Source organism: Lepidochelys kempii, chromosome 2 (assembly GCF_965140265.1).
Source record: "Lepidochelys kempii isolate rLepKem1 chromosome 2, rLepKem1.hap2, whole genome shotgun sequence".
NCBI classification, from domain to species: domain Eukaryota; kingdom Metazoa; phylum Chordata; order Testudines; family Cheloniidae; genus Lepidochelys; species Lepidochelys kempii.
In genome coordinates this window covers 16,622,752-16,647,770 of record NC_133257.1, presented here as the reverse complement: position 1 = coordinate 16,647,770, position 25,019 = coordinate 16,622,752, and the positions used below count along the sequence as shown (strand labels likewise).

The 25,019-nt window shown below is 39.7% G+C and overlaps 1 protein-coding gene across 3 annotated transcripts in view; it reads right to left on the bottom strand.

The window, feature by feature from the left end:
• The window catches only part of DNAAF11 (dynein axonemal assembly factor 11), a 54,288-nt gene that overhangs the window by 6,878 nt on the left and 22,391 nt on the right, over positions 1 to 25,019 (bottom strand). For 2 of the 3 annotated variants that reach the window (XM_073330107.1, XM_073330110.1), the window contains 6 exons: positions 23,235 to 23,426; positions 20,289 to 20,366; positions 17,629 to 17,694; positions 13,250 to 13,319; positions 11,963 to 12,058; positions 2,795 to 2,880 (listed from right to left, as the gene is read on the bottom strand). In XM_073330107.1, coding sequence (XP_073186208.1) covers positions 2,795 to 2,880; positions 11,963 to 12,058; positions 13,250 to 13,319; positions 17,629 to 17,694; positions 20,289 to 20,366; positions 23,235 to 23,426 — 588 coding nt within the window. Of the gene's footprint in view, positions 1 to 735; positions 1,119 to 2,794; positions 2,881 to 11,962; positions 12,059 to 13,249; positions 13,320 to 17,628; positions 17,695 to 20,288; positions 20,367 to 23,234; positions 23,427 to 25,019 lie in introns of those variants that run through there. The other variant, XM_073330108.1, reaches the window with a different exon arrangement.

Here is a 25,019-nt window from a genome sequence, read left to right as displayed (position 1 = left end):
GCTGTAGGAGTCTTTACCATTCCACAGTTGAAGCTGGAACAAGCACACTTGGACTGAAATACACCTCTCCAAATACTCAGTAAGTGGCTGGTGGTGCACAGCTCCTCTGCTACTATGAGGCCTCATCTGCAAGCTTTCTGCCCCGAGGAATTCGTGTGCTGAAGCAGCATTTTATGGTTTCTCCTGCCCAATCTGCTCTTCTGATTAAAGAGATGGTATCATGTCAAATGTGGCCCCAAATTAAGGTTTTTGGATATTTAAAAGCAAAATGTTACTGACCCAAAGTCCAATAGAAACAGTCCCAGGATTTTCCTGAATTCCAGTGGAAACAAGCTAAATAAATCCTCCCATGGGATATTGAAGGAGATTCAAGGGTGTGCATGCTTGTATGTTCAAAGGTGTTTTTTGGGGGGAGAGGGGAGTTAAAACTTATTTTTGCCTTACTTCCAACCTGAACCTCTGACTCCTCCCACCAAAAAGGAAAAGTTGTCTCTTTAATTGCTGAAAATTTTATGTTCCCTTTATAAATAGTAGTTTTGTATAAAATCTCAGAATAGATCTTGTGTAGGTAGCAGAAGTGATGACTGTATTATCATGTATTCAAGATAGCAGAGTTAAAGAGGTTTTCAAACACTGTGGTCTAACAGATTGTATGTTTGTGAAGAAGAATTTAGCTGAGAGTTCTGTAATCCTCAAGTGTAATTGTTGTAATGAATGCTCTCCTGTAATCTAAGAGACAGCTATTCAGGATTCTTTAATGTCTGGATAGTTACTGTAGCTACTTGTCAGCTACAGGGGTCAAAACTTTTTCTTTTCTTGATAAGCTCTGTACATTCAAAGTACCTCTTTCCTATTTCCGTTTTGATTGTAAATGTGTAGTTTGCCTCCAACAAAGTAAATCAATATCTGCACTCAGAAAAGGCATGTTTACAAAAAGTATTGTGGGGATTTAGGAGAATATCATCAATTGGATTGAGTCCCAGATTCCCTTTTTGTGGACACAACTTGTTATCCTTGTGGCATGGAGTATCTCTGGATCATCAGGTATCAGAAATTATAGAAAGGCCACACTGTATGCCTCCTTCCCATACCACCGACGAACCTTCTTTCACTTAAGGCTGCAAGGAAAAAAAAAAGATGGTTTCCAAATGAAAAATGACTGGATTCTATACCCAGATTTAGTGCAGGGCCTCAGGGATGTCCACTTTAACTGTTGTCTAATGCTCTACTATGCAGGTGGAACCAAAGGAGCTAAAGAGGATCACCCACCTGTTGAAAGCTCACATGGTGCTTAGGAAGACTGGTTTGAAACACTTGGAACTGAGATGACTGTGCTAGCAGGTGTCTAAAGAAGGATGGTATATTTCTTCCTAAAGAAGAAACTTGGCTGTTGACTGGGCTCCTTGAGTGTCTCTAGGGTCTCATTTGTCTTTCTGCTGAAAAGATCTATTGCTTCTAAAAAGGGAAGTCCAATACACTTTGCTATGGACCTCCTGAAAGAAATTAGAAGTCCTCAGTCATCAATGCTAACAGATTGTCCTAGCCACTGCCACACTTTTGCTTGATTGCTAAGTGCATTGCTTGCAGCTCACAAGGAACGTCTAGACGTATTTACCTTCTCTGTAATGATTCTATCTTCTGCTCGTTATGCATGTAATCTAAAAAAAGACGTGCCCTTGCAGCTGTACCTCACCACTACTACTTGACAATTAAACATTCATTGCCCTTACAGTACTATTTGCCCACTGGTTCCATACACTGGGCTCAAGAAGAGTGTCCAGGATCCATGCTGCTGCTTTTTCATACGAATTTAGAACAGAAGCTCTGTTAATTGGTTTTGCTAATAGATTTGAACCCTTGGGTTTCTAGGTAAGAGCACTGGCTTCTTGGATTCTAGAGCACAGCTGTCCCAGATTGGGAGGGAGTTCATTCCGTTGAGATAATCTGAACAGAAGAAAGACAGCTGGGTACTAAAGGTTTCCTGCATTATCAGCAGTAATACAAGCCAAGGGGTAAATCCAGTGCAACATGAGAGTATCATAGGGAATGCTCCTATGTAAGACTATTCAGAAACCTGGGTGTGCAGGTCCATGATAGACATCCTATTATCATGACAGACACTATTTATACCTAGACTTTTTATCTGGATGTACCATGTTAGAACAGAATGAAACCAAGCAATAGCGGAATTAAACTCAAAACAACATCTACTACAAACTAACAAGTTATTTTTAACCTTAAAAATGAACTTTTAAACTGCTACCAAACACTGCTTTTATTACAACATAGAATGGGCTGATATGATGCATTGGTTCCCAGAACCACTGCCTATGGTGATGGAGGGGGAAAAAAGTGGAGATTTGTGCAGTAGGTCAACTGTAGTGCCTACATAACTTTCCACTGATCATTTGGATTTGTTATACAGTCCCAAAAGTAATTGCTTTCTGGGTAGTTCTAGGACTTGTGCTGCAGAGTAGAGGATCTATAGAGGCAATTCTTGAGAAAAGATTTTGGTTTTACTGCATTCTAGCTTAATAGTCTGAATGACAGTTGATGGAACACAACTGCTCTGTAGTAATAAGCTCTTTTTTGGCTCTGTTTTTGGAACAGATCACTTTATAAACAGTACTGGACAGACCATTTGTCTAAAGCTTTTATGTAAAGTGTTACTTTGTACAAATCAATATTTTCATACTTTGAACGATTATATACTCACTGGGCAGCAATAGCCTGATGAGTAAATAACTAATGTGCAAAAACATATAGGCTGTAAAGAAAGAAAAAGCAAAGTTACCTTTTTATATTTGTCTGCAGTTTGTTGCTGTCAGAAGGTTTGACCAAAGTGGGTGTTTTTCGGTTAGCCATAATTATTTCTTGAACCTGGAATAAAAATACATAACCAGAGCTGTCACAACATATCCTCAAAAAGAAAAGGAGGACTTGTGGCACCTTAGAGACTAACCAATTTATTAGAGCATAAGCTTTCGTGAGCTACAGCTCACTTCCTCAGATGCATATCGTGGAAACTGCAGCAGGCTTTATACTTTATATATAAAGCCTGCTGCAGTTTCCACGATATGCATCTGAGGAAGTGAGCTGTAGCTCACGAAAGCTTATGCTCTAATAAATTGGTTAGTCTCTAAGGTGCCACAAGTCCTCCTTTTCTTTTTGCGAATACAGACTAACACGGCTGCTACTCTGAAACAACATATCCTGGGATTTATGCGCAAAAGCATTTAAACAATCTTTTAAATAAAGAACTGTGGAAACACGAACATTTTATGTAATATTTTTCTGACTGTCTTGAGCTTTTAACAACGTGATCACATCTGAACCAATTCCTTCACTAAAATGGAATCCAGATGATCTAGGATCTATAAGAGCAGAGAAGGAGGGCAGGTCATGGAATAAATGTAGACAACACATCTCTATAAGAACTACAGTTACTGTAGAGTAAGTAATCCATTCTTTCTTCTTTGAGTGATTGCCCACGTGTATTTCAATTTCTGGTGGCTCACAAGCAGTGACCTCTGCTTGGAAGCGAGTGCTCAGAATCTACTGAAATAAAGACAGCTCTGCCAAACTGAGCATTGGATTTGGAGCCACCTACCAAGTAGTCCTGGATTAAGATACGACTTGAACTCCAAGTAGCTGCTCTACAAATCTCTAAGGTGCCCCTTAGGAAGCTGCAGAGGCTGCTTGAGCAAAAGTAGGTTCTAATCTACGGTGGTTTCAAGTGAACTATCACATAACAAGTTCTGATTCAGTCAGAAACCCATTTAGATAGTCTTTGGGTAGATACTGACTGACCTTTCATCCTGTCAGCAAAGGCCAGAAACAGTCTAGGGAACTCCTGAATAGTTTTGTCCTGTCCAGATAGTAAGAGGACTGGACAACATCCAAAATGTGAAGCTTCACCTCCCCTTGACTAGTATGAGGCTTGGAAAAGAAAACTGGCAGATGGATGTCTTGATTCAGGTGAAAAAGTCAGAGACAACTTTAGGCAAGAACTTCGGGTGAGGCTTTTGTGTCACCTTGTCCTTCCGAAATACTGTACAAGGAAGTCCTGCCATGAGGGTTTGGGACTCTCCTATTCTTTGGGCTGAAGAGATATCCACTAAGAGGGTGGGTTTCATAGACAGGTGACATAAAGAACAGGTTGTCTTAGGATCAAAAGATGGCTGACATGAATGCCAATAACACAGTGTTGAAGTTCCAGAAGGTGGAGTCTCTCTGATTGGAAGAAAGACATGAATTAGACAATTAAGAGATGTAGCAACTGTGGGGTGTGAGAAGACTGTGTGACCTTCAATAGGAACAGGATGAACACAAATAGCTGCCAAGTGGACTGGACTCTTCTGGAATGGATGGAAAGTCTCAGATGCTTTAAGACTTTAATCCAAACTAGCTGGTATTGAGGTTTGTAGCTGGAGTACGTGTTTTTCTGATCCCAAAACGGCCCACCTTGATTATCATGCACATTGTAGGGAGAGTGGTCACTTTGGATGAGCTATTACCAGCAGGATAGTGAGTTTGTGTGTGTGTGTTTTTGGAGGGGGGTGAGGGGGTGAGAGAACCTGGATTTGTGCAGGAAATGGCCCACCTTGATTATCATGCACATTGTGTAGAGAGTTGTCACTTTGGATGGGCTATTACCAGCAGGAGAGTGAGTTTGTGTGTGGGGGGGTGGAGGGTGAGAAAACCTGGATTTGTGCTGGAAATGGCCCAACTTGATGATCACTTTAGATAAGCTATTACCAGCAGGACAGTGGGGTGGGAGGAGGTATTGTTTCATGATCTCCGTGTGTATATAAAGTCTGCTGCAGTTTCCACGGTATGCATCCGATGAAGTGAGCTGTAGCTCACAAAAGCTCATGCTCAAATAAATTGGTTAGTCTCTAAGGTGCCATAAGTACTCCTTTTCTTTTTGCGAATACAGACTAACACGGCTGTTACTCTGAAACTTTTCCTATTTTGTTACACAAGTCAGTCTAGTGGAATCTTTTCTAGTACAAACAAGAATGGATATGGACATCCATGGAGCAGGATCTGACCATGACCGTCAGCCAGCCAGCAACCAATCTGGCCTTTGCTCTGCATTATCACATCAGGTGGCTCTGGAAGTTTGGCTGGGGGCTGTGCTGATAGATTCATCATGTCTGAATATCAAAACTGTGTGGGTCATGCAGGAGCTACCAATATGATCATGCTGCAGCATGTCTGACCTTCCTCAGGACCCTCAGTATTAATGGAATAGGTGGGTATGCATACAATGAAGTCTGATGCCCAAGGAATGAGGAAGGCATCCAACAGTGAGTCTGGGTTGGACCCCTTCAGACACTTGTTGTTCTGGTTCATGACAAATAAGTCTATTCATAGAATCATAGAATATCATCGTTGGAAGGGACCTCAGGAGGTCATCTAGTCCAACCCCCTGCTCAAAGCAGGACCAATCCCCAACTAAATCATCCCAGCCAGGGCTTTGTTAAGCCTGACCTTAAAAATATCTAAGGAAGGAGATTCCACCACCTCCCTAGGTAACGCATTCCAGTGTTTCACCCCCCCCTAGTGAAAAAGTTTTTCCTAATATCCAACCTAAACCTCCCCCACTGCAACTTGAGACCATTACTCCTTGTTCTGTCATCAGCTACCACTGAGAACAGTCTAGATCCATCCTCTTTGGAACCCCCTTTCAGGTAGTTGAAAGCAGCTATCAAATCCCCCCTCATTCTTCTCTTCCGCAGACTAAACAATCCCAGTTCCCTCAGCCTCTCCTCATAAGTCATGTGTTCCAGTCCCCTAATCATTTTTGTTGCCCTCCGCTGGACTCTTTCCAATTTTTCCACATCCTTCTTGTAGTGTGGGGCCCAAAACTGGACACAGTACTCCAGATGAGGCCTCACCAATGTTGAATAGAGGGGAACGATCACATCCCTCAATCTGCTGGTAATGTCCCTACTTATACACCCCAAAATGCCATTGGCCTTCCTGGCAACAAGGGCACACTGTTGACTCATATCCAGCTTCTCGTCCATTGTAACCCCTAGGTCCTTTTCTGCAGATCTGCTGCCGAGCCATTCGGTCCCTAGTCTGTAGCGGTGCACGGGGTTCTTCCGTCCTAAGTGCAGGACTCTGCACTTGTCCTTGTTGAACCTCATCAGATTTCTTTTGGCCCAATCCTCTAATTTGTCTAGGGCCCTCTGTATCCTATCCCTACCTTCCAGCATATCTACCTCTCCTCCCAGTTTAGAGTCATCTGCAAACTTGCAGAGGGTGCAATCCACGCCATCCTCCAGATCATTTATGAAGATATTGAACAAAACCGGCCCCAGGACCGACCCTTGGGGCACTCCACTTGATACCGGCTGCCAACTAGACATGGAGCCATTGATCACTACCCGTTGAGCCCGACAATCTAGCCAACTTTCTATCCACCTTATAGTGCATTCATCCAGCCCATACTTCTTTAACTTGCTGGCAAGAATACTGTGGGAGACCGTGTCAAAAGCTTTGCTAAAGTCAAGGAACAACACATCCACCGCTTTCCCCTCATCCACAGAGCCAGTTATCTCATCATAGAAGGCAATTAGATTAGTCAGGCATGACTTGCCCTTGGTGAATCCATGCTGTTCCTGATCACTTTCCTCTCCTGTAAGTGCTTCAGAATTGATTCCTTGAGGACCTGCTCCATGATTTTTCCAGGGACTGAGGTGAGGCTGACTGGCCTGTAGTTCCCAGGATTCTCCATCTTCCCTTTTTTAAAGATGGGCACTACATTAGCCTTTTTCCAGTCTTCCGGGACTTCCCCCGATCGCCATGAGTTTTCAAAGATAATGGCCAATGGCTCTGCAATCACATCCGCCAACTCCTTTAGCACTCTCAGATGCAGCGCATCTGGCCCCATGGACTTGTGCTCGTCCAGCTTTTCTAAATAGTCCCGAACCACTTCTTTCTCCAAAGAGGGCTGGTCACCTCCTCCCCATGCTGTGCTGCCCAGTGCAGTAGTCTGGGAGCTGACCTTGTTCGTGAAGACAGAGGCAAAAAAAGTATTGAGTACATTAGCTTTTTCCACAACCTCTGTCACTAGGTTGCCTCCATCATTCAGTAAGGGGCCCACACTTATCTTGACTTTCTTCTTGTTGCTAACATACCTGAAGAAACCCTTCTTGTTACTCTTAACATCTCTTGCTAGCTGCAACTCCAGGTGTGATTTGGCCTTCCTGATTTCACTCCTGCATGCCCGAGCAATATTTTAATACTCTTCCTTGGTCATTTGTCCAATTTTCCACTTCTTGTAAGCTTCTTTTTTGTGTTCAAGGTCAGCAAGGATTTCACTGTTAAGCCAAGCTGGTCGCCTGCCATATTTACTATTCTTTCTACACATCGGGATGGTTTGTCCCTGTAACCTCAATAGAGATTCTTTAAAATACAGCCAGATTCTTGGATAGTCCACTTGTAAAAGATGTTCCGCAGGACACCTGTCATTGTCTGAGTATTGCCTGCTGAGCTTGTTGGCTAGGGAGTTTTGTAAGCTTGAGAGTTGCAGAGCCACTGGTGTGATGCGATGATGAATTTACTACTTCTATAGACAGACTGCTTGTTGGCAGAGTGGGGATGTCCACGCCCTCCCTGCTTGTAGATGTACTACACTGCTGCAGGTCCTTGAAGCATGGGCCGATACACCGTGCATCGTAATCAAATGGCTCCTAGCTCCAGGAACTTACAGGCTTTGATTTGGAAGGTAGTCCAGATGAGTTCCCCATCTGAGAGAGGAAGTGTCTGTCACCAACAGCTTGGTAGGTAGGGGTGGGGAGACTGGTACTCCACTGCACAAGTGTAGAGTATCCTTTTAGCAGTTTAACTAAGAGAGAACTTCATATAGAATCACAACCATCATGTCTATGTGGTGTCTGTAGGGTAGATACACTGATCTCAACCACCCTTGCATGCATCATAGGTAAAATTGGGCAAACTGCTTCACGCAGTTGCAGGAGGCCAGATGACCCATGAGTCTGAGCACGTTCTGACTGATATCTTTGGGTGTGCTTGAAGTGGATGGCCACCCTAGGAGAAGTGATTTTTCTTTTCTCTCTTCTTAGAAGATAGGGTTGAGATAGGTGGAATTCTCTTCATGAGAAATGAGCCCTGAAGATCAGAGTGGACCCATGGTTTACCAAAGCACTCACAGAGACGGTCGGGGCCTATTTGTCAGTCTTCTTCCTCTTGGGCTCAGAGGATGACCGCATGAATCTCTCCAAGTGGAAGAATTTTAGGCAGGATTTCCTCGCTTTGTGTGCCTTCTTTGAAAAAAGCACATATCAAGCACTTATCTGGAATCTGTGCTTCACTGGGAGAGAAGAGGAACTTTGGGCGTTCATCATCAATGGGAATAGCTGCCTCACAGGAGGGACAGGATTTGAATGCTGGGGGTTTCGTCTCTGCCATGTCCACCAGGGTCAGGTATAAAAGGCACCCCCAAAGCTGAAGATTTTGTCTTCTTTTCGGCCAACTAGTTTAATTAAACTAAACTAACTTTACTACGGAACACTCCTAACAAGCAGAAAACATAAACAATCACACATTGGGCAGAGATGCGGACTCTGTAAGGGTTCTGTTTCTCTGCCACAGGTGGTAAGAAAGACTTGGAGGGCAGTCCAGCCACTCAGTCCTCTATGCCCTCAGCTATGAAGAGTGAGAGTATTCAAAACAAAGGCACAGCCCGACCGGATGCTGTTATTTGAAAAGAATCCAATCTTACATGCATGTGGCACATGTGCACCAGTTATGGAATACATGTGGACAATCACTTGAGGAAAAATATTATGATGTTTGTAAATAACCACACACAAATTTTAAAAATTAATTCGTAACTATTATACTTTATCAACATTGATTCTGAAAGAGGAGATTTCTGTTAATTGTTATTGCTATTATTTGGACTATTCAGACAGCTGGAGGACTTTGCAAGAGAATAGAAAAGAGAGCTATTTTAATATAATTGTTCAGAGGGATGTAGAAAGGGATCTGCTTAGTACAAGCTGAAAATATACTGAAAATTATTATCCTTGCTGCAAAAGAAGCAAGGATAATAATTCTCAGAATTAACAGCAATGTGACTGGAAACATGAAATGTTTTCTTTTACTTCATGTGGAATTTATTCTCTCCAGAATCTGAGTTACACCAAGGTCACAGAGGAGAAAGACAAAGGCTCATTTATTTTTGCTTTTAAAAGAACTGAAAGCTATGAACAGAATGGAGGATGATGAGTGTTGAAAGGTGTTAGGGGCCTGATTCAAAGCCCACTGAAGACAATGAAGAGATTCTTATTGACTTAACTGGCTTTGGATCAGGTCACTACTGTGATTGGCCTTTCCAGAGTATTACAGAAAGCCTACAGGGAAGAAGCCTATTTACTTAGATTATATAATATGTTTTAAGTTTCAGTAATGTAAAGAATTTGCTAGCTCATTTATCTAGTTGCAAATCATTTTCTTTTGGAAATAATTGTAAATCTAGAATACAAAGGTTAAACATAGTGCAGGATAATTATTAGGCTTGCCTTATCACTGACACATCCTGAGAGAACTCTGCATAAACTCTCAATTTTTATTCTGGGAATGCATATTAAGCTAGATATTACCAAATGAATACTCACAAGTAATGCTGATGATCTCAGCTATATTAGCCTAAATGAGCCTCGCTGGTGTTCTCCATAGTGTTGCTAACCTTTATTAATTATGCTTTTAAAACACCTGAAAAAGCCCAGAGATGCCTTCTGGGGTATGTCTCCATAGTGTGAGTAGGGCTCCTGTAATTCTGGAAAATAGTCTACATCCCAGCTAAACAAGCTATGTGCTCTGCTACATGTGCATAGGATGAAGAATGAAATCTGTCACTGCAACATAGAGTAGCCAGTGTGTATCTGCTGAGCAGCCACTGCTGCGAGGTATGGGCAGAGAAGCTGCTCCTATCATACATGCATTTTCAGGCCAGTGGATCCATGCAGTTTCTGGACCCACTGGCAACAGGGGTCAGCATGCCTTACAGCATCCTGCTCCTGTCTCACACGCACATGTGTGGAGTGGACAAATGCATAAGCATGGCACAGAAATGTGGAGGGGGCCGTGCAGCTTCCCTGTTCTCTGGCCCTCTATTCAGCAGACTTCCCCATTCTTCATAATTCTGCTGTGATCTGGCAGCTTGAATTTCACCCTTAAAGATCAAGGCACTTAGTAATTCCAAACCCTCATGTAAATAACTTGGCTAAAACACAAAGCGAATCACAGGGTAAATACAATCCAAACTGTAATATTAAAGAGGGAATATTCACATAGCATATGTAGGACTGGCTTTCTTGGCAGGTAATTTTAGACAGTATATTTGAATATATTTAGAGACTATCTGGGATATTGTACCTTTTAATATATTGTAAGGAGACCAAGGGCATAGGATAGGCATGTATTAGTATTTTAAAAAATTGAAAGGATAAGTGAATATCTATGCAGAAGTCATACTGTTCAAACAAACATTCAGAAGGTGCATCAACCAAGATGCCTAATGTCAGAGCCCAAGTTTCAAAGAAATCAATTTAAGAAAAGCACAAATTTATCAGGCTTTCATCTAAGTGCATTTTGAACATTATCAAGATGTGAATCTTGATCAAGGGAGTGAAATCATAGGCATACTTCCAGCTATTGGTGAAGCTGTAAGCTTGTTGTTAGAGCTACAGTATATGAGTTAATGAGGGGCTCTCCAGGCAGGGGAGGACAGATGGCGTGCAACTTGAGGGAAACAGACTAGATCTAAGACATGGAACTAGAGTAAGAGAAATAAAAATTTAAGAAGAACTTTGTTAGAATAAAAGACATTAAAAAATACAGTTTTTATCTTACGGCTACCATCATAGCTTATGGTTCCTGAAAGAATTTTAAATATAGGGCCAGATCCTCAACCCCTACTTGCATCCCCTTAGCAATGAATCATGGGAAAGGGAAAACTGCCCTAGCTGGGCAGCTGGGGATTCCTCTTGTGTAAGAGGATGCCCAGGACAGTGAATAGCTGGCATAGCCAGTTCGAACACCATCTTTTACTGGCTGCACAGCATAAGAGCATGTCATATGATGCAAGGGGTGTGGCCAGAGCACCTAGTTCTCCAGTCATCCTTCAATCCTGGCTATGGTAAGTCACAGCAGCTTCAGCGATGCTCTAATTTATGCTAAAAGGATAGGGAAGCACAAAGGTAACTCTGCCCCAACCCAGCAGTCCTGTGCCAAACAAAGGTTGGCTGGACCAGCATACTTGGGCCGTAATGTAATGTAGTCTGCATCATATATATGCGAAGCATTCATATGTTTTAAAGTATTTTTCTCATTTCACTCAGCTTAGAGTAGAAAGTAGACTTGTCTATCTATAGTCAGTTTAAATTTTCTGAAAGGTAGCTGTGTTAGTCTTTATCAGCAAAAACAACGAGGAGTCCTTGTGGCACCTTAGAGACTAACAAATTTATTTGGGCATAAGCCCATAAATTTATGCCCAAATAAATCTGTTAATCTCTAAGGTGCCACAAAGACTCCTTGTTGTTGTTTTTTTAATTTTCTGGTCCTCATGAGCAACCACAACCCTTCTCTGTGTGGACTGCAAATTCTTCATGAAATATTTAAATACTAAATACTGCAGTTTTTGTTTTAAATGAATAGTTAAACAGTTCTCATAGGATTATTTTTTGTAAAACTTAAAAAGAAAAAGAAAGAAAGAAAGAAAGAGAAAATCTTAGGTCTGAACCACATGATTTATTCTGTCTGTATGTAAAGCTCTTTCTAATAGATATGAGTTCTGACAGTAAATGTTGACCTTATTCCATTAGCTAGTAACATATTTCAGGTACAATCTATAAATGTTTCTCAAAGTACTGTTGATATATAAGTAGCTTTGTATGGTGTCTGTCCAAATGAATTTACATACCTTTGGCATGCTGATAACTAAATGTCCAGTTGTCTGAGATCTTTTAGCAGAGCTGCTATCTGGCTTCACCTCTGCAGGAAGCACAAGTTGAAATGGCTAAAGGAAAATAGGATAGAATATATCGTATTAAAATATTTGTTTACCCAGATAGACAACATACAGAAATACCATTAACATATACTTTGATCTGAAGAGTAGGATAGCTCTGAATCCTATCATGTAATATATATTCTATAATACTATTCCAAATGACTGATTTGCATGTTAAACAACCTTCATTTACAATATATGTGTGTGTATAATATATATAATATGCATACCTGAATTGCTGTAATAGAAAAGTAACACTTTTAAGAAAGATATGAAATGATGTTTGAGTTATACTAGCAATTAAATGAGAATGTCTGAAATAGACTGTTAGTCTAAGTAATTTTGAAATTTGTGCTTGTGCAATTGGTTTAATTATAAATAGGGATTCTGGTTTTCAATTTAAATTGAAAATCACCAAAAAAGACAGAAAATGGAAGGTCTCTTAAGAGGGACTTTCAGCAGAATATACATCCAGTTTTCTCTGTCCACTGTAAATTACAAATTGTAGGTATAATTCTAGTCTCACTTTACCTGGCATAAACAAGCAGTGTCTCTACTTGAATAACGGTGAAGTTATTTTGGTGTCAAAAAGTTGTGAGAGGAGAATCCAGTATATTTCACTGTTCATACCTCCCCAGTTCACGTCTTAGTCACAAATAGCATCAGTGTGGTAAGTGGCTTTTTTCTGTGTGGTTACACACCACTTGGAGTAATACATTTTAAAAAGGGCTTGTGAGTACTTTTGAACTTTTATGTTTATTTCCTAACCTAATGACACTATTGATTTCTATTCAGACCTATGTGGTTACCAATCAGTTAGACCTATGCCTTTTTTTTTTTTTGGTCTAACTGAAGTTACAAGCCAGAAAGGCCCAAATCCTCAAAGATATTTAGGTGCCCAAGTTCCATTGAAATTAATTGATTGATTTCAATGGGAGTTAGGCACTTAAATACCTTTGAGGATCTGAGTGCCCACTGAAGTCAATAGGCAGGATTCCAATTAACTTTACCAAGCACTGGATCAGTTCCTAAGAGTCTAGTCTTCCTTCTATTAATGTAAGAAAGAGCTTTGTCTTGATTTCAATGGGAAAAGATTTAGGCCCTACAGTAGCCAAAGGTACACCCAGAAAAAGAGTAACAACAGATGTGAAAAGTAGAATTCTCAATTTTAAATGAACGTAACAAGAAAATACTAACCTTATCCTTCACCATTACGCGGAGGTAAGTTGGCTGGACATCAACATCAATTAGAGAGCTGTCCAGATGTCTTCAGAATGAAATAAAAGTGAATTTAGTTTCAGTAAGTTACCATCATTGTTCAGGGGAAAGCAGTTAAGACAATGCAACTCATTAATTATGAGTTTGCAATTTGAAAAAATTCCATTTGATTCCTCTAATGTAATTAAGTTATGAGAGAGAATTAGGGCTCTCAAGAGATTAAAAAAATTATTCGTGATTAATCGCGCGATTAATCACTCTGTTAAACAATAATAGAATACCATTTACTTAAATATTTTTGGATATTTTTCTACATTTTCAAATATATTACTTTTCAATTACAACACAGAATATAAAGTGTACAGTGCTCACTTTATATTTATTTTTTATTACAAATATTTGCACTGTAAAAAAGAAAAAAATAGTTTTTGTCAATTTACCTAATACAAGTACTGTACTGCAATCTCTTTATCATGAAAGTTGAACTTACAAATGTAGAATTATGTAAAAAAAACTGCATTAAAAAATAAAACAATGTAAAACTTTAGAGCCTACAAGTCCACTCAGTCCTACTTCTTGTTCAGCCAATCGCTCAGACAAACAAGATTGTTTACATTTGCAGGAGATAATGCTGCCCGTTTCTTATTTAAAATATCACCTGAAAGTGAGAACAGGCATTCGCATGGCACTGTTGTAGCCAGCGCGGCAAGATATTTACAAGCCAGATGTGCTAAAGATTCATATGTCCCTTCATGTTTCAACCACCATTCCAGAGGACATGTGTCCATGCTGATGACAGGGTCTGCTCGATAACGATCCAAAGCAGAGCAGACCGCCGCACGTTCATTTTCATCATCTGAGTAAGATACCACCAGCAGAAGGTTGATTTTCTTATTTGGTGGTTCAGGTTTTGTAGTTTCCGCATCAGAGTGTTGCTCTTTTAAGACTTCTGAAAACATGCTCCACACCTCATCCCACACAGCTTTTGGAAGGCACTTCAGATTCTTAAACCTTGGGTCAAGTGGTGTAGTTATCTTTAGAAATCTCACATTGGCACCTTTTTTGCATTTTGTCAAATCTGCAGTGAAAATGTTCTTAAATTGAACAACATGTGCTGGGTCATCATCTGAGACTACCATAACATGAAATATATGGCAGAATACAGTTAAAACAGAGCAGAAGACATAAATCCCCTCCCAAGGAGTTCAGTCACAAATTTAATTAATGCATTATTTTTTTAATAAGCATCATCAGCATTGAAGCACGTCCTCTGGAACAATGGACGAAGCACGAAGAGGCATATGAAACTTTAGCACACCTGGCATGTAAATATCTTGCAACACCAGCTACAACAGTGCCATGCAAACACCCGTTCTCATTTTCAGGTGACATTGTAAATAAGAAGCGGGCAGCATTATCTCCCATAAATGTAAACAAACTTGATTCTCTGAGCCATTGGCTGAAAAAGAAGTATGACTGAGAGGAGAGGTAAATACGCTGGAGGGTAGGGATAGGATACAGAGGGACTTAGACAAATTGGAGGATTGGGCCAAAAGAAATCTGATGAGGTTCAACAAGGACAAGTGCAGAGTCCTGCACTTAGGACGGAAGAATCCAATGTACCGTTACAGACTAGGGACCGAATGGCTCGGCAGCAGTTCTGCAGAAAAGAACCTAGGGGTTACAGTGGACGAGAAGCTGGATATGAGTCAACAATGTGTCCTTGTTGCCAAGAAGGCCAATGGCATTTTGGGATGTATAAGTAGGGGCATTGCCAGCAGATCGAGGGACGTGATCATTCCCCTCTATTCGACATTGGTGAGGCCTCATCTGGAGTACTGTGTCCAGTTTTGGGCCCCCACTACAAGAAGGATGTGGAAAAATTGGGAAGAGTCCAGTGGAGGGCAACAAAAATGATTAGGGGACTGGAACACATGACTTATGAGGAGAGGCTGAGGGAACTGGGGATGTTTAGTCTGCGGAAGAGAAGAATGAGGGGGGATTTGAACTTTCAACTACCTGAAAGGGGGTTCCAAAGAGGATGGCTCTAGACTGTTCTCAGTGGTAGCAGATGATAGAACAAGGAGTAATGGTCTCAAGTTGCAGTGGGGAAGATTTAGGTTGGATATTAGGAAAAACTTTTTCACTAGGAGGGGGGTGAAACACTGGAATGTGTTACCTAGGGAGGTGGTGGAATCTCCTTCCTTAGAAGTTTTTAAGGTCAGGCTTGACAAAGCCCTGGCTGGGATGATTTAGTTGGGGATTGGTCCTGCTTTGAGCAGGGGGTTGGACTAGATGACCTCTTGAAGTCCCTTCCAACCCTGATATTCTATGATTCTATGACTGAGTAGACTTGTAGGCGCTAAAGTTTTACATTGTTTTGTTTTTGAGTGCAATTATGTAATGAAAAAATCTACATTTGTAAGTTGTACTTTCACGATAGATTGCACTACAGTACCTGTATGAGGTGAATTGAAAAATACTGTAAGTCTATAAGGTGCCACAAGTACTTCTCATTGTTTTTGCTGATACAGACTAACACGGCTACCACTCTGAAACCTGTCACTGTTTCTTTTATCATTTTTACAGTGCAAATATTTGTAATAAAAATAATAATATAAAGTGAGCACTGGACACTTTGTATTCTGTGTTGTAAATTGAAATAAAATATTTGAAAATATAGAAAAACATCCAAAATATTTAATACATTTCAATTGGTATTTGATTGTTTAACAGTGTGATTAAAACTGTGATTAATCACGATTAATTTTTTTGAGTTAATCGCGTGAGTTAACTGCAATTAATCGACAGCTCTAGAGAGAATCTTAGAATTTAAGCTCTCTGGGACTGGGACAGTGTTTTCACAGTGGCCAGCATAATGGGTCCCAGATTATTATTTGGACATTGGATTGTTATAGCAATACAAATAATAAACAATAATTGGGGAAATTACAATGAAAAGTGGGAATGCTTTTTGTATTAATCTCATATTTTTTATCCCTGTTTCATGCCTAATAGATGTTGGTTAATTTGCAAATGAAAATCTTCCATCTTGCCACTCCCCTTTATAGAGGTTTAATTTGTAAGCTAGTAATATAATTATTATTAATAATTATTATTATTAATACCTAGCTCTTATGAAGCGCTATTCATGAGCAGATCTCAAAGTGCTTTACAAACAAGGTTAATATCATTATCCCAATTTTACAGATTGGGAAACTGAGGCACTGGGAAGTGAAGTGATTTGCCCAAAGTCACCCAGAAGCCAGTGGCCAAGCTCACAATACAACTCAGGTCTCTCGAGTCCCAGTCCAGTGCTCTATCCACTAGGCTACACTGACTCCCATATGAAGAATAACTTTTTTCATTCAATTTTCAGGAACTCAATGAACTGTAATGGCCTACAGCAACACAAGAGTCAGCATTTTTGCATTTCAATATTGTTAAAAAAGGTTTGTAAGCTGTAAAGAATCCACTTTGAGTAACATCTGCTATTGACTGAGCAATCTATACACTCTTCAGCCCATCACTGACGTACAATGTATCACTTTCTCTTCTTCCTTCTATTATAACTTCTTTACTTCTTGGCTAACTTTTTCAAATTTTGTGAAGTTTGCAATCCTCACTGAAGAGTACATACTACTACATACCAGCTTCAAAGTCTTATTGTCGTCAACACTTGAACAGCGTTTCCACAGCTTAAAACAAAGTTGCATTCTGATAACTCAGAAATACCAGAGTATAAGGGAAAAAAGTCCTCCAACACAACAAGAGTATTTTATAGATTCCAAGGCCCGAAGGGACCAGTGTGATCATCTAGTCTGACCTCCTATATAACACAGACCAGAGTAGTTCCTCAAAATAATTCCTGGAACGTATCTTGGTTCATGTTGTATAACTAATAACTGCACAAGCTTTACTCTACCAGGTGCTCACATGGGGCAAAATTCTTCCACTGCAGTGCAGAGGGTAGTGATCGTGAATAGAAGAGCTAAAGAGTGGGGGTTTTGCGGGGGTGAGGAAGGCAGAGGAGATTTTGCATAACTCTAAATAGGTTGGTGCTGAAGGAACCCCTGTTGTGGACTCAGGAAAGGCCCATTGCAACTGGGCTTACATGGATCCAACAATATAGAACGCCTATAAAAGAAGTATACAGGACAATGGCTATTCAGGATATGAAGGACCCCATCACCTGCCCACAGTTCTGGGGGTGGATTCCATTCCTTCCATTCCCCCCATGCTTTGTTCCGTTCACAAAGTCCCAGTGTGTGGGGAAGGGTGAATTTTGAATACTGCATATCAGTGTATGACAGCAGTGACAATTGCTCCCAAATATCAGGATAATAAATAATTCTGACCTATAAACAGCAAGATCCAGGATGAACTGGTTGTTTTCTTCATCATCTTTCAAAAAGAAATGAAGCCTAGTAACAATGATAAAAGAAAATCTTCAGAATAAATACAACTGATTTGTGTGAGCATATAATTCCATAATTTTACATTCAACTTCTAGCATTTTTTAGATTAATACCAACATAATTTTGAAAATACTTCATATGGTCTTTTTAGAATCATCTACAGCTTCACTACATGAATGTGTACACTACTGATGTTTGAACTGGGCTCTGTTTTATTTTTCGGGTTTTTTTTCTTCTCAACTGAAAACCTAATTAGAAGTAGCGTACAAGGTCAGTTTCATTAAAATCCAGCTGTCACTGTAGGAACAGAGACATCTGCTGGTGAAAACTTTTCTAGTGGGTGTAGAAAATGTGGGTATATCTGTGGCTTCATGAGCTAGGAGTGTAATTCCTCTGCTCTGGTACACATCATGCTGGCACTAGTTCGATGGCAGTGTTGTCACAGTGGCATGGGTAGTGGCGGCGGAGGCTGAGCACAAACCCACGTGAAACCGTTGGGCACATACATGGCGCAACTAAGCTGTGCCTCTGCTGCCAGTAGCCATGCTACAGTGGCTACGCCGCTGTTTAGACTCACGCTAGCTCGGATACACGGGGTTTCAGGTAATTGATGGGAAAAATTCAGCTCTTAAAAGTTTTAATAAAGGGGTCTCTCAACTATAAAATGTATGTGCCAGTAATATTTGTTACTTTTTAGTCTTCTCTATTTCAGTACAGTCAGACTGAGGAGGCTTTATGAAGCAGTGAGCTGTCTAGATTAGGAGTGTTTTTGAAGGGAAGGTGCAGAGAAGACGACTACAAAAGAATGATTCCAAATCTCCATGCCTTTTTTCCCCATGAGCACTAGAGATGTTTCCAGGTCTCTTTCCTGCAAGGCAGATTTCCCCAACACATGGAGAGCTGAAAAAGGAAGTGCAACATTCTCTTGATAGCAGCCTATCTAGCAAAGAAATATCCTTCCTTTCTATGCAGGATGTAGCTATTTTCCTGGTAGATAGTCAAAGACAACACCGAGGGAAGTCTGACTTTGCTCTACTAGGCTTCTGCAATGCAATGTGGAAGCCATGCTGGGGAGGGAACGTGCCTTCCAAGTGCTTTGCTGTGAATGTATTTCCTATGTTCTCTTTTGGGTACCATTCACTAGCAGGGGTGCAATGAGCACCGGAACTGTCACAGGCCCTGGTGTAGACCATGAAATTTGGGGGGTGGAAGCTCCTTGTGTGCTTCCCACACACCTGTGCAACTGCCTATCATAATCTGGCCCTATATACATAAATCCACTGAATAAATTCCAATGCAGAAGACCTGTATGAATAGTATACCACAAGTAACTATTGACAACGCAAAACTCTGGGCAACATTATTTCTAAAGGAATAGTGCTAGAGCTTTATTCTAAATGTCTGTACCTCTCAGAACCATAATTCAGTACTGTCAACACAAAATTTTAAGCTATTATAGACTTGTCTTTGCACAGAAAATTACTCTTTTTTGTATTGCTGTCAACACATTTTTATAATAAAGTGAAGACATCAATACAAGGATGAGCTTCTTCTGATGTACTCGGAATAAACACCAAAACTTCTGCCACTACTATTCACTCCATTCATACCACTCAAAATCAAAATGCCAGTTTCCAAGGCCCTTAAATGTGCATGGCTTTAGATTGTCCTTCCAAAGATGTAACAACATTCTCTCCACACTAATCATCAAAAGCTACCTTAGCTTTGCTTTTTGCAGCTGACCTGGTCTTAGGAAAAATACCCAGTGTCATTTCACTCCCAACATGAGAAAAACTTGTCTAGGGGTCAGGAAATATCATGACGTTTCCTTCACAGGGCTTCTTCATTCCCTCCAGCAGGAGAGGAGAAAGAGATGCTTGCTATCTTATGGGAGCTGCTGGGGACAAAGGCAATCTGTAGGGAACCTCTGTGCCGCAACTCTATTTCCTACCCCTCTCCCAATGAAAAGGAAGCACAGCTCCAATGGAACCATGCTGCTGGCTCCCCACCTTGCTGATGTTTCTGGAAACATCTTCCAGAAAAGTTTCAGCATCACATAATAACTATGTCAGCAATAAAATGTAGGTGAGTTTTCCCCCAGCTCCACTCTCTCCCCTGCTACTGAACCTGATTCCAATAGAGGGGGTTTCCATCACCCAGATCGGCCAGGTTTCCATCCCACCTACAAGTGGAAGCAAATATTTGGTCCAGAAACATTACTCTGATGTATTTTTTCTACATTTAAGGTACCTGTTCATACAATTACCTTCAATGGTCAAACATAATTAACCCGTTTCCACAATTAGCAAGATCCCTACACCTTAGAAGGGAAAATAGTAAAATATCTGATGTCTTTATAGATAAATAGTTTTATAAATGTTAAAGAACAAGTGGCTAAATATTTTTGAATGGATTGATAATTCATTAGTTCTCTAACTTCAAGATATTGCTATAATTAACATTGCGTCCTCAACAGAAACAAAATACAGCACTGGATTTTAGAATTTGTCTGACCTGTTACATTAATACCTTCAACAAACCTATTATAAAAAGCAAAGTACTAGTTCACTCATTTAAAGTTATTATTTTTCCTCACATACTTTGGCTCATTCATATTCAGAACTTTTCCTTCTGCAGTGATCAAAGTCCTAGGTGGCTTCTCTTTCACTTTTTGCCCTCTTTAATTAAAAAAAAGAGAGAAAGAAAAGGAAACAAAGGTTTATTATCACATTCTTATCCTTTTGTGAAGCAGCAAAGAAAGAATGAAGAGAAACATGGCAGCAAGTTCAATGTGATTTAGTTTTTGATTTTAAAATTACAAGCTCCCCACTAATAACACAGGTTATACAATGTTGTCTTTTGCTCTGGAAAAGTTATTTTAACTTGCCAGTAAAGGTGAGCAAATAATTTTCAGCAAACACTTCCTTTATTCATTGAGCTTAACTTCTTTTTCTTTTCACAGAATATCTGTGAGCAGCTTACAATTTCCTGACGTGTATATATATTTTCCCCAAAATTTAATTAATGGATGGATCTCAAATATTTGAAATGTAAGGTGCGCTGCTAGTTATGATTTTTCACATAAATTATGTGGTCTCATTACTATTATCTGCAGGCATTTCTGATGCAAATAGTAGTGTGTGTAAAATTAAAATTGGTTTCCCCAAATACTTATGCATGAACCTTTGAAATATGCTTCCTGAGAATATTTTGTGATTGTCATACTTGACTACTCAAATGTTTGCAAGAAGTAAACATAAAAAGGGCACGAATATGACCAAAGCGAATCCATGTAAATATTTAAACAATTATCTGGTGTTTGTGTTTGGGGTATTTTTGGCACATGTTTACTGTTCTCCTCTTCCTTCAAAGTTATCATAATACATATCTACAATAAAATCAGGTCTCCTACAACCTTCCCTTCCCAATCCCACATACAACTAGTGAAACTGCACCTAGCCTTTTGATTAGTGCAATGAACAAGCCACCCCTTGAGTACTTTTGACCAAACCAATTCATCCTAAAAGAGTCCAAATCTCCGTTATTAGTATTTTGCTTGATAATTTAAGATGCCTACATATTTAATGGATATTTTTATTGCTTTCAGCTAGAAATCTTAGTAATACGACAGGGAAGAATTTGCTTCTCTCTAGTGGGAAAAAATCTAACTAGATTTTTTTTTTAAATATCATGTTGTAAATATCACATTTTTTCTCTTAGTCCACAACTTGTCCATATTCACCTAGTTGATGTGGTATACATATAAAATTTAATGAATTTGTAAAAATCCAAAAGAAAGTAGCAAGTTGTTTAAACTGCTTCCAGATACCTTGAAGTCACTATATCCCCCAATATTCCCTGGCTATAAGAATCTCCCCTCACAGTGTATACATGAGTGACTCTAGCCACTAGTGAAATGAAACATGACATTAGTTTAGGACAGGAAGGATTCATCATCTCATTGAAATTCCATGAGAAATTAAGAAAGGCAGAATATAATTATTCAAACTGGAATTTGGACTAGACACTGGAGTTAATACTCAAAAACGCCACTGGATTTTTAATGAGAAGTTGTTAGAACTTATTACTTCTCATCCCAAAGACAGTACTTAAAGCACCAGAAGAGTGCTTCTAACACTATCTTGGGGCATTGATTTAATATTGGCGCAGTAGGAAAAGTATTATCTAATGAACATCAACACCACTTTCTACAGAATCTAAATTTTCCTTGGAGATCTCCCTAGTACTGACTAAACCCATCTTTAGTGTTTTAAACAAACATCTTTAGTGTTTTAGATGTGACGGAATCATAACCCAACGTAGCATAGTTTCAAGTCTTAAATAAGTGATTATGATATCTTTCAATGAATATTAGTGTAAATACTGTAGCTGACATTTTCAAACCTGGATGCCTAAAGTTAGATTCCTAAATTCATTTACAGACACCTAAGTAAGTGGCCCGATTTTCAGAACAGCTAAGTACCCACAGGCCCCAGGGAAATCACGGGGAGCTTAAGGTGCTCAGCTCATTTGAGAAGCAGGTCACTTTTATTCAGGTACCTAAATATGAATTTAGGACCCTAACTTTGGGCATCCACCATCTTTGAAAATGGCGGCCTATAGCTATAAAAAATATCTAGTAAAATATCCATGCATTGTTTTAAGTTTATGTGGAGTTCCAGTGGCATCCTAAAAAACAAACAAAAACTTAGGGTACATCTACACTACCAGCCGGATCGGCGGGTAGTGATCGATCTATTGGGGATTGATTTATCACGTCCAGTGTAGACACAATAAATCGATCCCCGATCGCTCAACCACTGACTCCTGTACTCCACCGCGGCGAGAGGCAGAAGCGGAGTCAATGAGGGAGCGGCGGCAGTCAACCCCACGCCGTGAGGATGCGAGGTAAGTTGACCTAAGATACGTCGACTTCAGCTACGCTATTCTCATAGCTGAAGTTGCGTATTTTAGGTTGATCTCCCCCCATAGTATAGACCAAGCCTTGGATGACTTTTCAGGGATTATGCATTAAGACTGTTCTCCTGACCCAAACAGCACATACAACATGCAGGATCTTGTTACTCGAGAATCAATTTTCATGTTCAGACATGCATGGAATTTTGTAAGTCATATGGAAAAGGTGTATGAAGTGCTGCTTCTGAAAAAATTCTGTAGAATTCTGTTGCATGCCCTCATAGTAAATGCCTTTAATAGCAGAAGTAAGCACTCAAGTGCAATGAAGATAGCATTTAGATAACTGAACACTGAACTTTCTGAAACATAAACTGGGGCTGAATATAGAAACAACCAATCAAAATAAAAAAAAAACTATTTGAAGAAAAACAGTATCAGGTATCATGAATAATATAAAGAAACAAAAGCGAACAATGCACAGAGTAGGCAGCGTTTCATTTTGGCATAAGTGGGAATTAAGCACCCAACTTTCACTGGACTTTCAATAGGATTTGGGTGACTACCTGGACTTTATGCCTTTGAAAATCTATCCCTTAACCAATTTAGGGTTTATGTAAAAATCAAGATACCTAATATTTTCTTTAACTCTCCGTTTTTCTTCAAGATGTCTGTGAGCTTCTAATCTAGACTCTGGAGTATAAGGTGTGGGCTCCTCCCAAAAAGCTCTGTCCTCTTCATCATCTGTATCTATTTTCCATTCTTGGTATTCCTTTTCTGTTTCTTTCTGCAGGTGGTTTTCTTTGTCTTTTAGAGGATCTGGGCTAGAAAAGAGTACACAGAATGGTATTCCTTGAAATGTGGAAAGAGTAGCAGGGCTTGGCAATGGATCCTGCAGCAATTTTGTCTTCACACCAATTTATATAGTAGTATAATTAATTATCACTCTACGAATACCGAATATTCCATAAGACTCAGGGTAGCTTACCTAACTGTTCTGTTTTTCCCTTAATGTTTCATTTACTTTTCTTGTTAATTTTCTTTGAAGTAGCTGGACTCAATAATGGCAATATGTGGTTCCTTCTTGTCATCTTGACTTTTGCCCATGACTACACAGCAAGTCTATGTCAGACCAAGGAATAAAACATAGCTTTCCTAACATGCAGTCCTGTGCTTAAACCATTAGATCTTCAGATTTCCTTCAATTCTTCTGCATGACAATGCCAACATATGCACAGATACCAATTAAGTCAAAGACAAACATCAGACAACTATAAGCACCTTATATTGCATTCGTAATTCATTGGATGGGTCTTGTTAACTGATTTCTTGGATGAGAATCAAGGACTCACTAGCCTGAACCATATCCATCTTCTAACCCTAATTACATCAGATAGCTACAAATGTGACATTACAGCAAAGGTAACCTTGGAGGAGCATAATTCTTCAGTATAAAAAAAAAGCAGAGAACTTTATTAAAGTGCTAAAACAATAGAATAGCTCAAAAGAAAGAATGAAGAGCAGGAAATTTCCATTGGGAATGCAAATCCTCAGCTAGAATATGTCTCATTCATCAAGAAAGAAGTGGTCACCCAGATTCCACACTGACCTTTTAAAAACCTAAATAGCCGACTAATAACAGTTGTCTGAGGAGAGGGATGAGAAGTATGTGTAAATATAAGAAGAAAGGGTGTGTGTTATGTGTGACACCGAAAGATAACGAGACACATGAGAAGACACACAAGACACATGAGAAGACTCAAAATAAAGTTAGGAAAATGAAAGGGGGAGGGGAACCGTGAATAAAAACAATATGAAGAAATAGGGATATTGTGTGAGACAGGAAGCGTTCCTGGAGAGTAAATACTTGCAAAATGAAGCCATAATACTTCCTAGACCTGACCAGTTACTGAATAGCAACTGTAGCCAAGCAATCTATTATGGCTTCAGCACTGATAATCTTCTCTAGAGCCTAAACCACTATAACCTTCAGGACTTTTGGATCTATGACCGGTGAACACTGAAGTTTTGACTGAATTATCATTTATGAGCCCAAATGTCCATAATACCATCTCCGTGGAACAGAAGATACTACATTACTATCCATAAACAAGAATGGCAACTGGACTGCAAATGTTCTTTTATAATGTTTCTCACTCTAAACAGGTATTTCACCATCTGGATCCATCTAATCTAAGAAAACTCCTTCCACAGTGCAAATAATTTTAGAGCCACAAAGTAGACTGGGTTCAGGAAACAAAATTCTACAGCGTTTCCCAGTAAAAAGATTCCCAAATCCTCTGTTCTGTTCTCTGATCAATTCTGCTCTCCTATTGTGGGGATCAGTGCCTGAAGAGGGTAAACTATTAGAAGTGAGATCAGCAATGAAGATAAACATAAACAATTTTAAAAGCAGA